The 15,043-nt window shown below is 46.4% G+C and overlaps 1 protein-coding gene across 1 annotated transcript; it reads left to right on the top strand.

Annotated features, from left to right (window-relative positions):
* Positions 1 to 697: 697 nt before the first annotated feature.
* F12 (coagulation factor XII) lies at positions 698 to 13,810 on the top strand (the record flags this gene model as incomplete). The annotated part of the gene is given in 21 exon segments (XM_082650356.1): positions 698 to 763; positions 9,410 to 9,515; positions 9,518 to 9,524; positions 10,236 to 10,272; positions 10,275 to 10,308; positions 10,592 to 10,702; positions 10,842 to 10,973; positions 11,136 to 11,240; positions 11,387 to 11,558; positions 11,644 to 11,870; positions 11,971 to 12,113; positions 12,117 to 12,158; positions 12,162 to 12,193; positions 12,456 to 12,567; positions 12,569 to 12,593; positions 12,689 to 12,838; positions 13,402 to 13,409; positions 13,413 to 13,430; positions 13,434 to 13,496; positions 13,498 to 13,551; positions 13,643 to 13,810. Coding segments are annotated over 21 exon segments (1,812 nt in total).
* Between the last annotated feature and the right edge of the window lie 1,233 nt (positions 13,811 to 15,043).

The raw sequence follows: 15,043 nt of genomic DNA, 5'->3' as shown, positions 1-15,043 counted from the left end.
AGATTCCTAAAGTAGGGAGCTTCTCTTGGATCTCCTTAAACTCCTCATCCCCAATAGGACCCAAAACAAAGATGGTCCCTCTTCCTGCTTCCAGTTCCACTATCTGGGAAAGAGAGGAGGAGCCCCACTCCTTATTATGCTACTCCCACACACCAGCTCCCAACTTTCCCATCCTTGGGGGCCCACCAAGGAAACTCTCTGCTTGGCTTTCCATAAACAGCCCAGGAGGGCAGCTCGACCAATCTCTGCTTCCCAGGCCTCAGGGACATTTGACCAGTTCTATTTTTTAAAAAAGTTATTATTTATTTATTTATTTTTGGCTGTGTTGGGTCTTCGTTGCTGCACACAGGCTTTCTCTAGTTGTGGCGAGTGGGGGCTACTCTTGGTTGTGGTGTGTGGGCTTCTCATTGTGGTGGCTTCTCTTGTTGTGGAGCATGGGCTCTAGGCATGCAGACTTCAGTAGTTGTGGCATGTGGGCTCCAGTAGTTGTGGCTCACAGGCTCTAGAGCTCAGGCTCAGTAGTTGTGGCGCACAGGCTTAGTTGCTCCGCAGCATGTGGGATCTTCCTGGATCAGGGCTTGAACCCGTGTCCTCTGCAATGGCAGGCGGATTCTCAACCACTGCGCCACCTGGGAAGCCCGACCAGTTCTATTGATCTGGACTCCTGGACAAGTGGTTGGACCAACAGACAGACCCCATGAGGGCTCTGCTGCTCCTGGGGGTCCTGCTGGTGAGCCTGGAGTCAGCAGTTTTGGTGAAGGCTGTGGGAACCAGGAGGGTTGTACTGGGATGGCCCTGGGGGGTCCCTATCACAGCCTTGGCCTCTGCCCATGACCTTTTAGTCTAGGTGATTGGAAGGCCTGTTTGGAAAGACTAGGCAAGCCTATAAGGCCAAAGTAGAGGAGAGAAAGACAGACAGTGCTGGTGGATATGAGGACATGGCCTGCATTACTGGGGGAGGGGGACCTTGAGGAGACAATGAGAGGAGGAAGGAGGGGTCCAGGCCTTCTGAGGAAATCTCTGCATTTCTGGACTGTGAAAGGAAGCTGGGGACTAGCATGGGATCGGGGCAGGCAACGACTTTCTGGGAAAATTCCCGGCTTTCTTCTCTCTCCCATAGACTCCACCTTGGAAAGCCCCCATGCAGAGCAAACAGGGAAGGAAGGATGGAGGAATGCTGTAGGAGGCAACCTCCTAGATGGTCCCCATTGATCCTCACCTCCTGGGATTCATGACCTTGAATAGTCTCTTCTAAAACTGATTCAGAGCTGTTCTGTGTGTCCAATAGAATACAGCAGAAATGATTGTGTTTGACTTCCAAGCCCAGATCTCCACCTTGGAAAGCCACTCTCTATGAACTCTCTAAGTTCATAGAGAGTGAGCGCACAGTGGGTAAGTAGCCTGGATCCACCTCCTGAGAGACCCTTGAACAGGGATGAGTATGGCAGGGAGTGTGCAGATTGTTAGTCTCTGGCCCTTGGGGTGAGGGGAAGGATCCTGGGCACTCTTCACTCTCATCCCCAGAGTTGTCTGGCTGGCATTCAGACCTGAGAGCCTACTATATGCCAGGTCTTGTGCGCATGGGTGCCGGGGATCCAGAGTGATAGTGAACTATGTGCTCCTTGAGGGCAAGGCTGGGGCTGTATCTGAGTGTCTGGTCCAGTACCTGCCAGTCTTCCTCGGTTTCCCCAGCCTCCCCCTTCCTTTCCTCTCCTCAATACATCTCGCAGGCATCAGTCATGCCACACAGAGGCCAGGGCCCTTGGCGGACAAGGAAGGATCAAGAGCAGGGCTCTGGAGCCCAAATTCCTCTGAATCCCAGCTTCATCACTTACGTGCTGGATGGCTCTGCACCAATGACTTGACTTCTCCAAGCTTAAATCCCCACCTGTAAAACGAGGCTGGTAATGGTAAAACTCTTAGGGTTGTGGAGAAGGGGAAATGAGTCATTAATCCCAGTGAGGCGCTCAGCCCACAGTTTGGTACATGGTAAATGCTTAAAATATATTGGCTTTTGTTATCAAGCTCCCTTTTAGATGGTAGATATCTGCCATCTTCCCCCTGCCATAGCTCCTCATTTCCTGTATTCTTCCAGGCACTAAATATTTACCTAGAATTGTAAACTAGATTGAGCCTGCCCTGGCAAGCCTGCCCTGATGGGATCAGGCCCAGCCCCTTAGCATGACACTGAGGCAATCCTGAGTACCTCACCTCCTCTCCTCAGCACTCCACACCTAGCCAAACTGCTCTCCTCCCTCTAGCCTGACTCAACCTAGCTGCTCTGCCCTTTCCTAATCACCTACTTAGGGTCCTACTCTTCCGTGTCCATTCCATTTGCATCTTAAAGGTCCGTCTCAGACCCCTCTCTCTTCCTTTAATGTCCTGTCCCTGATTTGGCCCTCAGCACAAGCGTCATTGGGCCTCTAATAACAAAATAGCAGCTAATGTACTATGTGCCAGACTCTGTGTAAGTGTTTTATAGACACAATCTCATTTAAGTTTCACAACACTCCTCTGAAATAGAGTCAATTCTCATTATTCGTGGTAGTCATGTTCTATAAAGTCACCATGAACACTGAATTAGCAAAAACTGAACCATTGCTCCTAGAGGAAATATAGGGTTAGGTTTCTGTTAGCTCTGGTCACAACATTTTCATCAACATATAACCTTGTTTTATGTGTGATTCTGTTTAAAGACACCTTACTTAATATATATTGTTGATTCATTGATATTGAATTCATGGCCAGCAGCACTATAGCTCATGCCTGGACGAAGCTTATCTAACCCACAAGTGTTCTACATAATGTACATCACAGCCCTTTTGCACTTCGGAACACTGGACAGCACTTCAGCACTCTATTTGGGGGCCATTTTCAACAGCAAAATCAGGTATCAAAAGCACAAAATTTGAGGGCTTCCCTGGTGGCACAGTGGTTGAGAGTCCGCCTGCCGATGCAGGGGACATGGGTTCGTGCCCCGGGCCCGTGAGCCATGGCTGCTGAGCCTGCGCATACGCGCCCTGTGCTCCACAATGGGAGAAGCCACAACAGTGAGAGGCCCGCGTACCACACACACACACACAAAAAAAAGCACAAAATTTGAAAAACATGGCACTAAATAGAGCATGAAAAGTACACTTCTTGAGAAGTAAGAAGAACTACAGTCCTGCAGCCTGTGGAACAAAAACCACATTCAGAGAAAGATAGATAAGATGAAAAGGCAGAGGGCTATGTACCAGATGAAGGAACAAGATAAACCCCCAGAAAAACAACTAAGTGAAGTGGAGATAGGTAACCTTCCAGAAAAAGAATTCAGGATAATGATAGTGAAGATGATCCAGGACCTCGGAAAAAGAATAGAGGCAAAGATTGAGAAGATGCAAGAAATGTTTAACAAAGATCTAGAAGAATTAAAGAACAAACAGAGATGAACAATATAATAACTGAAATGAAAAATACACTAGAAGGAATCAATACCAGAATAAGTGAGGCAGAAGAACAAATAAGTTACCTGGAAGACAGAATGGTGGAATTCACTGCTGCGGAACAGAATAAAGAAAAAGAATGACAAGAAATGAAGACAGCCTAAGAGACCTCTGGGACAACATTAAATGCAACAACATTCACTTTATAGGGGTCCCAGAAGGAGAAGAGAGAGAGAAAGGACCCAAGAAAATATTTGAAGAGATTATAGTCAAAAAATTCCCTAACATGGGAAAGGAAATAGCCACCCAAGTCCAGGGAGGGCAGAGAGTCCCATACAGGATAAACCCAAGGAGAAACACACTGAGACACATAGTAATCAACTTGGCAAAAATTAAAGACAAAGAAAAGTTATTGAAAGCAGCAAGGGAAAAACGACAAATAACATACAAGGGAACTCCCATAAAGTTAACAGCTGATTTCTCAGCAGAAACTCTACAAGCCAGAAGGCAGTGGCATGACATATTTAAAGTGATGAAAGGGAAGAACCTACAACCATGATTACTCTACCTGGCAAGGATCTCATTCAGATTCGTTGGAGAAATCAAAAGCTTTACAGACAAGCAAAAGCTAAGAGAATTCAGCACCACAAAACCAGCTCTACAACAAATGCTAAAGGAACTTCTCTAAGTGGGAAACACAAGAGAAGAAAAGGACCTACAAAAACAAACCCCAGACAATGAAGAAAGTGGTAATAGGAACATACATATCAATAATTACCTTAAACGTGAATGGATTAAATGCTCCAACCAAAAGACACAGGATTGCTGAATGGATACAAAAACAAGACCCATATATATGCTGTCTACAAGAGACCCACGTCAGACCTAGGGACACATACAGACTGAAAGTGAGGGTATGGAAAAAGATATTCCATGCAAATGGAAATCAAAAGAAATCTGGAGTAGCAATACTCATATCAGATAAAATAGACGTTAAAATAAAGAATGGTACAAGAGACAAGGAAGGAAACGACATAATGATCAAGGGATCAATCCAAGAAGAAGATATAACAATTATAAATATATATGCACCCAACATAGGAGCACCTCAATACATAAGGCAACTGCTAACAGCTATAAAAGAGGAAATCAACAGTAACATAACAATAGTGGGGGACTTTAACACCTCACTTATACCAGTGGACAGATCATCCAAACGGCAAATTAATAAGGAAACACAAGCTTTAAGTGACACAATAGACCAGAGAGATTTACTTGATATTTATAGGACATTCCATCCAAAAACAGCAGATTACACTTTCTTCTCAAGTGTGCACAGAACATTCTCCAGGATAGATCACATCTTGGGTCACAAATCAAGCCTCAGTAAATTTAAGAAAATTGAAATCATATCAAGCATCTTTTCTGACCACGACGCTATGAAATTAGAAATCAATTACAGGGAAAAAAATGTAAAAAACACAAACACATGGAGGCTAAACAGTACGTTACTAAATAACCAAGAGATCACTGAAGAAATCTAAGAGGAAATCAAAAAATACCTAGAGACAAATGACAATGAAAACACGATGATTCAAAACCTACGGGATGCAGCAAAAGCAGTTCTAAGAGGGAAGTTTATAGCAATACAATCCTACCTTAAGAAACAACAGACATCTCAAATAAACAATCTAACCTTACACCTAAAGGAACTAGAGAAAGAAGAACAAACAAAACCCAAAGTTAGTAGAAGGAAAGAAATCATAAAGATCAGAGCAAAAATAAATGAAATAGAAACAAAGAAAACAATAGCAAAGATCAATAAAACTAAAAGCTGGTTTTTTGAGAAGATAAACAAAATTGATAAACCATTAGCCAGAGTCATCAAGAAAAACAAGCAGAAGACTGAAATCAGTAAAATTAGAAATGAAAAGAAGTTACAACAAACACCGCAGAAATACAAAGCATCCTAAGAGACTACTATGCCAATAAAAGCAACTCTATGCCAATAAAATGGACAACCTGGAAGAAATGGACAAATTCTTAGAAAGGTATAGCCTTTCAAGACTGAAGCAGGAAGAACTAGAAAATATGAACAGACTAATCACAAATAATGAAATTGAAACTGTGATTAAAAATCTTCCAGCAAACAAAAGTCCAGGACCAGATGGCTTCACAGGCGAATTCTATCAAACATTTAGAGAAGAGCTAACACCCATCCTTCTCAAACTCTTCCAAACAATTGCAGAGAAAGGAACACTCCCAAACTCATTCTATGAGGCCACCATCACCCTCATACCAAAACCAGACAAAGACACTACAAGAAAAGAAAATTACAGACCAATATCACTCATGAATACAGATGCAAAAATCCTCAACAAAATACTAGCAAACAGAATTCAACAACACATTAAAAGGATCATACACCATGATCAAGTGGGATTTATCCCAGGGATGCAAGGATTCTTCAATATACACAAGTCAATCAATGTGATACACCATATTAACAAACTGAAGAAGAAAAACCATATGATCATCTCAATAGATGCAGAAAAAGCTTTTGACAAAATTCAACACCCATTTATGATAAAAACTCTCCAGAAAGTGCACATAGAGGGAACCTACCTCAACATAATAAGGCCATATACGACAAACCCACAGCACACATCATTCTCAATGGTGAAAAACTGAAAGATCAGGAACAAGCAAGGGCAAGGATGTCTACTCTCACCACTATTACAACATAGTTTTGGAAGTCCTAGCCACATCAGTCAGAGAAGAAAAAGAAATAAAAGGAATACAAATTGGAAAAGAAGAAGTAAAACTGTCACTATTTGCAGATGACATGATACTATACATAGAGAATCCTAAAGATGCCACCAGAAAACTACTAGAGCTAATCAATGAATTTGATAAAGTTGCAGGATATAAAATTAAGGCACAGAAATCTCTTGCATTCCTATACACTAATGATGAAAAATCTGAAAGAGAAATTAAGGAAACACTTCCATTTACCATTGCAACAAAAAGCATAAAATACCTAGGAATAAACCTACCTAGGGAGACAAAAGACCTGTATGCAGAAAACTATAAGAAACTGATGAAAGAAATTAAAGATGATACAAACAGATGGAGAGATACACCATGTTCTTGCATTGGAAGAATCAATATTGTGAAAATGACTATACTACCCAAAGCAATCTACAGATTCGATGCAATCCCTATCAAATTACCAATGACATTTTTTTACAGAACTGGAACAAAAATTCTTAAAATTTGTTTGGAGACAAAAAAGACCCCGAATAGCCAAAGCAGTCTTGAGGGGAAAAAAACGGAGCTGGAGGAATCAGCCTCCCTGACTTCAGACTATACTACAAAGCTACAGTAATCAAGACAATATGGTACTGGCACAAGAACAGAAATATAGATCAATGGAACAGGATAGAAAGCCCAGAGATAAACCCACGGACATATGGTCACCGTATATTTGACAATGGAGGCAAGGATATACAATGGAGAAAAGACAGTCTCTTCAGTAAGTGGTGCTGGGAAAACTGGACAGCTACATGTAAAAGAATGAAATTAGAACATTACCTAACACCATCACAAAAATAAACTCAAAATGGATTAGAGACCTAAATGTAAGACTGGACACTATAAAACTCTTAGAGGAAAACATAGGAAGAACACTCTTTGACATAAATCTCAGCAAGATCTTTTTTGATCCACCTCCTAGAGTAATGGAAATAAAAACAAAAATAAACAAATGGGACATAATGAAACTTAAAAGCTTTTGCACAGCAAAGGAAACTACAAACAAGATGAAAATACAACCCTCAGAATGGGAGAAAATATTTGCAAACGAATCAACGGACAAAGGATCTCCAAATATATCCAAAATATATAGACAGCTCATGGAGCTCAATATTAAAAAAACAAACAACCCAATCCAAAAATGGGCAGAAGATCTAAATAGACATCTCTCCAAAGAAGACATACAGATGGCCAAGAAGCACATGAAAAGCAGCTCAACATCACTAATTATTAGAGAAATGCAAATCAAAACTACAGTGAGGTATCACCTCACACCAGTTAGAATGGGCATCATCAGAAAATCTACAAACAACAAATGCTGGAGAGGGTGTGGAGAAAAGGGAACACTCTTGGCACTGTTGATGGGAATGTACATTGATACAGCCACTATGGAGAACAGTATGGAGTTTCCTTAACAAACTAAAAATAGAATTACCATATGACCCAGCAATCCCACTACTGGGCATATACCCAGAGGAAACCATAATTCAAAAAGACATATGCACCCCAATGTTCATTGCAGCACTATTTACAATAGCCAGGACATGGAAGCAATGTAAATGCCCATCGACAGATGAATGGATAATGATGTGGTACATATAAACAATGGAATATTACTCAGCCATAAAAAAGGAATGAAATTGGGTCATTTGTTGAGACGTGGATGGATCTAGAGTCTGTCATACAGAGTGAAGTAAGTCAGAAAGAGAAAAACAAATATCATATATTAATGCATATATGGAACCTAGAAAAATGGTACAGATGAACCAGTTTGCAGGGCAGAAATTGAGACACAGATGTAGAGAACAAACGTATGGACAACAAGGGGGGAAAGTGGCAGGGGTGGTGTGGTGTGATGCATTGGGAGATTGGGATTGACATATATACACTAATATGTATAAAATGGATGAGTTATGAGAACCTGCTGTATAAAAAAATAAATAAAATTTAAAAATTAAAAAAAAAAAGACACTTGTTTACAGTAGGAGTTGAAACAAGATGCAGAGCATCACCTTGTTTGACCTCAGCTGGGAATGTGCACTTCAGGTGACTCAAATTTTTCACCGCTCTGTGCATGTCCACAAATGACAATGAAAGCCCCTTGAGTATTGGTTTGGGGTTACAGATAAATTTTAGCAAGAAGTGCAGATAAGCAAATACAGAATCTGAATGAGGCTCAATTGTACTATTTTTAAAAATTACAATAGCAATATTTTTATTGTAAAAACTTTATAAATTACGGAAATAGAAAAGAAGGAAAAGTCACCCATAATCCACTATCTTCCAAAAACCACTGTTACAAATTTTGGAGATTTCTTTCTAGATTTATTTTTTATGCATATGTAAACATATTTTTACAAAAATAGGACCATACTGACATGCTGGGTTTTTAAATAAATTTATTTATTTATTTATTTATTTTTGTCGGAGTTGGGTCTTTGTTGCTGCGCGCGGGGTTTATCACTAGTTGCCGCGAGTGGGGGCTACTCTTCATTGCGGTGCGCAGGCTTCTCATTGCGGTGGCTTCTCTTGTTGCAGAGCATGGGCTCTAGGCATGCGTGCTTCAGTAGTTGTGGCTCACGGGCTGTAGAGCGCAGGCTGAGTAGTTGTGGCGTACAGGCTTAGCTTCTCTGCGGCATGTGGGATCTTCTTGGACCAGGGCTTGAACCCGTGTCCCGGGCATTGGCAGGTGGATTCCTATTCACTGCGCCACCAGGGAATCCCCGTCTCAATCATTTTTAAGTGTACAGTTCAGTGATATTAAGTACACTCGTATTGTTGTGCAATCATTACCACCATCTATCTCCAGAATTCTTTGCATCTTGCAAAACTGAAACCCTTCATCTGTACTATGTATGTTTTTGCCATTTTTAACAGATGAGGAAACTAAGGCTCAGAGTGGTCAAGTGACTTCAACATTCAACAAGTATTTATTAAGTGCCTACTTTGTAGCAAGCACTCTTCTAGGCCTGGAGGCTGCAGACTTGTCTAAAGTCACGCAGTTAGTAGTTGGTGGAGTCAGGAGTCCACCAACTGACTCCAGAAACCCAACTCTTAAGCAGGATGTGGTCTTGAAGGCACAATGATCTTTTCAAAGGTCTATCCTTTTTCCAACCAGACTCTGAGGGGTGGTACCTGGGCAATGGGGCATGGGGAAAGTCATTAAGGAGTGTGTTACCCCTGCAGTTCTCACTGTCACTGGGGAGCCCTGCCACTTCCCCTTTCAGTACCACTGGCAGCTGTATCACAAATTTATCCACAGAGGCTGGCCTGGCCCCGACCCTGGTAAGACTACCCTGGAAGGGTTGGAGCAGGGGTCTGGGAGAGGTAGACTCTGCCCATCCTTCTGTCCAAGGAACCCTGCTTGGAGAGAAGGGGCTGTGATAGGGAAGGGCAGCCCAGCCTCTTGGGCAGAGCTAGGAAGCTTCATCTCTTTCTTTCTTTTTTTTTTATTTATTGAAGTATAGTTGATTTACAATATTGTGTTGGTTTCAGGTGTACAGCAAAATGATTCAGTTATGTATATATATTTTTTCAGATTATTTTCCATTATAAGTTATTACAAGATATTGAATATAGTTCCCTGTATTATACAGTAAATTCTTGTTGCTTATCTATTTTATGTATAGTAGTGTGTATCTGTTAATCTCATATTCCTAATTTATCACCCCCACCCCCGTTTTCCCCTTTGGTAATTGTAAGTTTGTTTTCTATGTCTGTAAGTCTGTTTCTATTTTGTATATAGATTCATTTGTGTTATTGTTTAGATTCCACATATAAATGCTATCACATAATATTTGTCTTTCTCCATCTGACTTACTTCACTTAGTATGGTATTCCCTAGGTCCACCCATGTTACTGAAAATGGCAATATTTCATTCTTTTTTAATGGCTGAATAATATTGCGTTGTGTATATACCACATCTTCTTAAACCAATCATCCATTGATGGGCACTTGGGTCACTTCCATGTCTTAAGCCTTATCTCTGTCTACAGGTGTGCTACCACCCCCAACTTCAAGAAGGATCAGCGATGTGGGCATACTGCCTGGAGCCAAAGAAAGTGAAAGGTGCCACACAACCTTTGGCGTGGCACAGGGCCCTCTCCCCGACCCTAGCTACTCTCCTGGGTATCATCAGATCTAAAACATATGGGACTCTGGGCCCACCTATCTCCTTCCCTCCCAGAGGGAGAAGTTCTAAGAGAGGGTAGCCCCATTTTTCAGGTGGGTAAACTAAGGCTTGGAAATTTGGAGGGCCAAGGTCAAAAGACAAGCAGGTTTGGGTAGGGACTTGGCCCCATCTGTTTGATTCAGGCTCCCCACTCTTTCTTCCCCTGTGTTCATCTCTCAGATCACTGCAGCAAACACAAACCCTGCCAGAAAGGAGAGACCTGTGTGAACATGCCAAATGGCCCACACTGCATCTGTCCAGATCACTTCACTGGGAAGCACGGCCAGAGAGGTAAGGAGATGCTGAGGCCAGGGGAGGGGCTGCTGGGGAACAGGGGCAGCCACGGGCCTACTGAAGAGGTCCTGTGGATTCCCAGAGATTTGGCATGGTCCCACACTCTCCTGAGACTACCCTACCCCTTTGTCCCCAGAGAAGTGCTTTGAGCCCCAGCTTCTTTGGTTCTTCCAGGAGAATGAAATATGGCACAGGCTTGAGCTGGCAGGTGTAGCCAAGTGCCAGTGCAATGGTCCGAATGCCCAGTGCAAGCCACTGGCCAGCCAGGGTGAGTAGATCGGTGGGGAGCTGGCCAGGGAGGAGGGCAGAAGGTGGGAAAGAAAGGCTGGCAGGAGGTCAGGTGGTGTGCCAGCGTAAGAGGGAGCTCTCTGGGTAGGGGGGGGCGGGGGTCTTTGAGCCTAGGGGTGGCTCAACATGCTCCTTCTCCCAGTCTGCCGTACCAACCCATGTCTCAATGGGGGCAGCTGCCTACAGGCGGAGGGCCACCGCCTGTGCAGTTGCCCCACGGGCTACGCTGGACGCTTGTGCGAAGTGGGTGAGTTAGAGTGTCTGGGAAGCAGAAGCCCCGCCCCCACGTGGGAAGGGCTTGCAGAGAGGGAGGAGGGAGAGTGGAGAAGTGGGTGAGAGAGCGGCAGGAGACCGTTCCATACCCTAGCTGTAGGGAGCCTTCTCTCTCCCCAGACCACAAGGCGAACTGTTACGACGACCGCGACCACGGGCTCAGCTACCGCGGCGTGGCCCGGACTAAGCTCTGGGGTGCACCCTGTCAGCCGTGGGCCTCCGAGGCCACCTACTGGAATGTGACCGCAGAGCAAGCGCTGAACGGGAGACTGGGCGACCACGCCTTCTGCCGGTGCGCGGGTGGGGCAGGGCTGGGCGTCTCTTTCCGCCCCAGGGCCCTCTAGGGCTTCTCAACCACCCCCACCCCGTGGTTGCAGGAACCAGGACAACGACACCCGCCCGTGGTGCTTTGTTTGGAGAGGCGACCGACTAAGCTCGAATTATTGCCGCCTGGCACTGTGCCAGGCCCCAGCCCCGGCGGCGCCCCAAATCCCTCCTCCGATCCGGATCTCATCTGGGCACCAGTACTTCCCTTTGCCCTCGCTTTCGGCTTTGCAGAAACCTCAGTCCACGACCCAGACCCCGCTTCGACCCCTGACCTCAGGTTGTTGGGAAAAGTTAAGAATCCGAGCAGAGAAAGCACGGGACGAGCTACATTCCAAGATCGTGGGTCTCCCGGCCCTCAGCCTGGGCTTCTCCCACAGGCTGGTGCTCGCCGCCCGAGCAGCGGACTCCCCTGCCCAGCGCGGGCCCGGCGGGCTGTGGACGGTGGCTCCACAAACGGCTGTCCTCGCTGAGCCGCGTCGTCGGGGGACTCCCCGGGGCGCACCCCTACATCGCCGCGCTGTAACAGGGCCAAAATTTCTGCACCGGCAGCCTCATCGCCCCCTGTTGAGTGCTGACCGCGGCTCACTGCCTGCAGAACCGGCGAGTGCCTGAGCGCTCAGCTCCCGGCCCTGGATCCCTAGCTCCTCTCTCCTGTGCCCAGCTTCCGCGCGACACCTGAACACATGCCCTACCTCTACGCGTCCCCTACCTCTACGCGTCCCCGCCCACCTTTCCCCCTTCTCCCTTTCAGAGCTCCCCAGGAGGAAGCTGAAACCCAAGAAGGGGCTCGGAAAGAGGAGGGTCCCGCAGGATGCCTGTGGCCGGCTCTGAGCACGCTTCCTTTTCCCGACCCTGCCCCCAGACCTGCGCCAGAGGAGCTGACAGTGGTGCTCGGCCAGGACCGCCATAACCAGAGCTATGAGCAGTGCCAGACGCTGGCCGTGCGTGCCTACCCCCTGCACGAGGCCTTCTCGCGTTATCACCTACCAGCACAACCTGGGTGCGTGGGGGCGCCCCAGCGGGGATCAGGGGAAAGGGTGGGCGGGGCTCGAAGTCCTAGCGTCCCGGTCTCATGCTCCTCCCCGCTTGGGTTAGCTCTGGTGCGCCTGCAGGAGAGCGCTGAAGGCTGCTGCGCGCACCCGTCGCCTTTCGTTCAGCCAGTGTGCCTGCCAAGTAGCGCCGCCCTCCCGGCCGAAGCTGAAGCCGCGCTCTGCGAAGTGGCCGGCTGGGGTCACCAGTTAGAAGGTAGGCAGAACCGCTAGGGGTGGGAGGGAAACCTCTGGCCACCGGGGTAGGCAAGAGAAGGCCGCAGGTTTGGTACCGCCAGGGACAGGTGGGGCCGACCTGGTGGGTTGTGAGGACGTGCAGGGCCCTTGTCTCTGCAGTCTGCTTCTCCAAGAGCTTGGTATTCACTGTTGGGGGGCGTCCCCAAATCTGAGGCGTATCGGGAGAATCGCACTTTCTCTTGATTCCCTCTGGGCACAGGGCTGCAAGGGCTACTAGGACGCTGGCCCGCGCTGGAGCAGTAGGTGGGCTGGATGGGGACCAAGGTTTTGAGACACTGGATGGGAAGTTGGGGTGGGGTTCCGAAGCAGTCCTGCTTCCTCCTGGTTCATTCACATAACCGCTCCTCTCTGGCCTCAGTTTTCTCGTCTATGAAATAGTGTTAAAGGCAACTCACTCTCTCTCGGGCTTGTTGCGAGGGAGGCAGGAGATTAGCGGGTTTGGAAGAGCCTGGCGCAGCCAGGTCCATGGCTTGGGCGGAGAGGAGTTGGGAGGGGTGTGAGGAAGGCGCTCTCGGTTCGCAGGGCCAGGGTAATATTCCAGCTTCCTGCAGTAGACTCAGGTGCCGCTCATCCATCCGGAGCGCTGCTCCGCCCCCGACGTGCACGGAGCCGCCTTCATCCCCCGGCATGCTCTGCGCTGGCTTCCTCGAGGGTGGCACTGACGCGTGCCAGGTGAGCCCTTGGATCCACTTGGTGCCCTCCTCCAACCCGGTCAAGTGCAGACCTCAAGCCAAGGGCGCTGAGCCGCGTGTCCCCGACCCAGGGTAACTCCAGGGGCCCTCTGGTGTGTGAGGATGAGACCGCAGAGCGCCAGCTCATCCTGCGAGGCATCGTCAGCTGGGGTTCAGGTTGCGGCGACCACCACATGCCAGGTGTATACACCGACGTGGCCAACTACCTAGCCTGGATCCGGGAGCACACCGCTTCCTGACCGCCCCGGGACTCGTCTTTCCCTCCTGGGCAATTCTGGAATGGAAGTGTGGCTGAGGCTTGATCATGGATAGCAAGGAATGTGTTCCATTCCCCCCAGCGCTGCCAGCCCGGCTCCAGGCATGGCATAGAAATCAGTAAAGTGCTTTTGAAGATGCTTGAAAGGCACAGCTCTTCAGGTGTCCCGTCGGGAAATGCCAAGATAGTATACCGGTGCTCAACTTCTCCACACCCCTTCAGAGAACAGAATCTATTGAGATCTGATGCAAGGTTTAGATTCATGTCCAGCTGACATTTACTAAGCCACACTGTGTACCAAACCTGTGCAAGGTGACTCCACATGTATGAAACTCATATTTTAAGTTTATAGAACAGGAGTTCTCAACCTCGACTGTACATCGGAATCACCATGGGGAGCTTTTTGAACCTATGCCCAACATCCACCTCAGGCCAATTAAATCAATATTTCTAGGGAAGGGGGGTGGGTGGGTAGCCATTTGTTTTGTTTTGTTTTTTTACAAACAGAAAAAAGTGAAATGTTTATTTGGCAGAAAACTTTTGAAGTTAATAAAGAAATGACAATAACTGGTACACACATTAATTCAAAATATTTCTACTAAGCACCAAATAGAATAGTTCCTGAACTTTTCACTAAGAACCTCTTTCATTACTGAAAGAATGCTAAAATGTAATCAATTTAGTTAGGTTTTTAATCAAGAAATCTAAAGCTGCCAATCAGAGCTTCTAATTGGCATGAGATGACCAGGTTAACAACCTTGAAATCAGATAATGTGATTAAAAACAACTTTTAAAAGCTTTGTTTAGGGCTTCCCTGGTGGCGCAGTGGTTGAGAGTCCACCTGCCGATGCAGGGGACACGGATTCATGCCCTGGTCTGGGAAGATCCCACATGCCGCGGAGCAGCTGGGCCCGTGAGCCATGGCTGCTGAGCCTGCACGTCTGGAGCCTGTGCTCCGCACCGGGAGAGGCCACAACAGCTAGAGGCCCACATACCGCAAAAAAAAAAAAAAAAAAAAAAGCTTTGTTTAACTATATACTCCGAATGAGAGAATTCGTTGCCTCCGGCTGTGTACCATACACACACATACACAAACAAAAATAAGTACTAAGTTATTATATATAAAAGATAATAAACGGTCCCTGCATATTCAGAGGGGAATAATGCCTACTTCTCATGAGGAACAAGGAGACAGATTACTAACTCCAGAGGGAGA

The sequence above is a fragment of the Grampus griseus genome (genome assembly GCF_964374135.1).
Source record: "Grampus griseus genome assembly, chromosome: 3".
Lineage (NCBI taxonomy): Eukaryota > Metazoa > Chordata > Mammalia > Artiodactyla > Delphinidae > Grampus > Grampus griseus.
The sequence above is the reverse complement of the archived record's forward strand: the minus strand, read 5'-3'. Positions and strand labels throughout refer to the sequence as shown.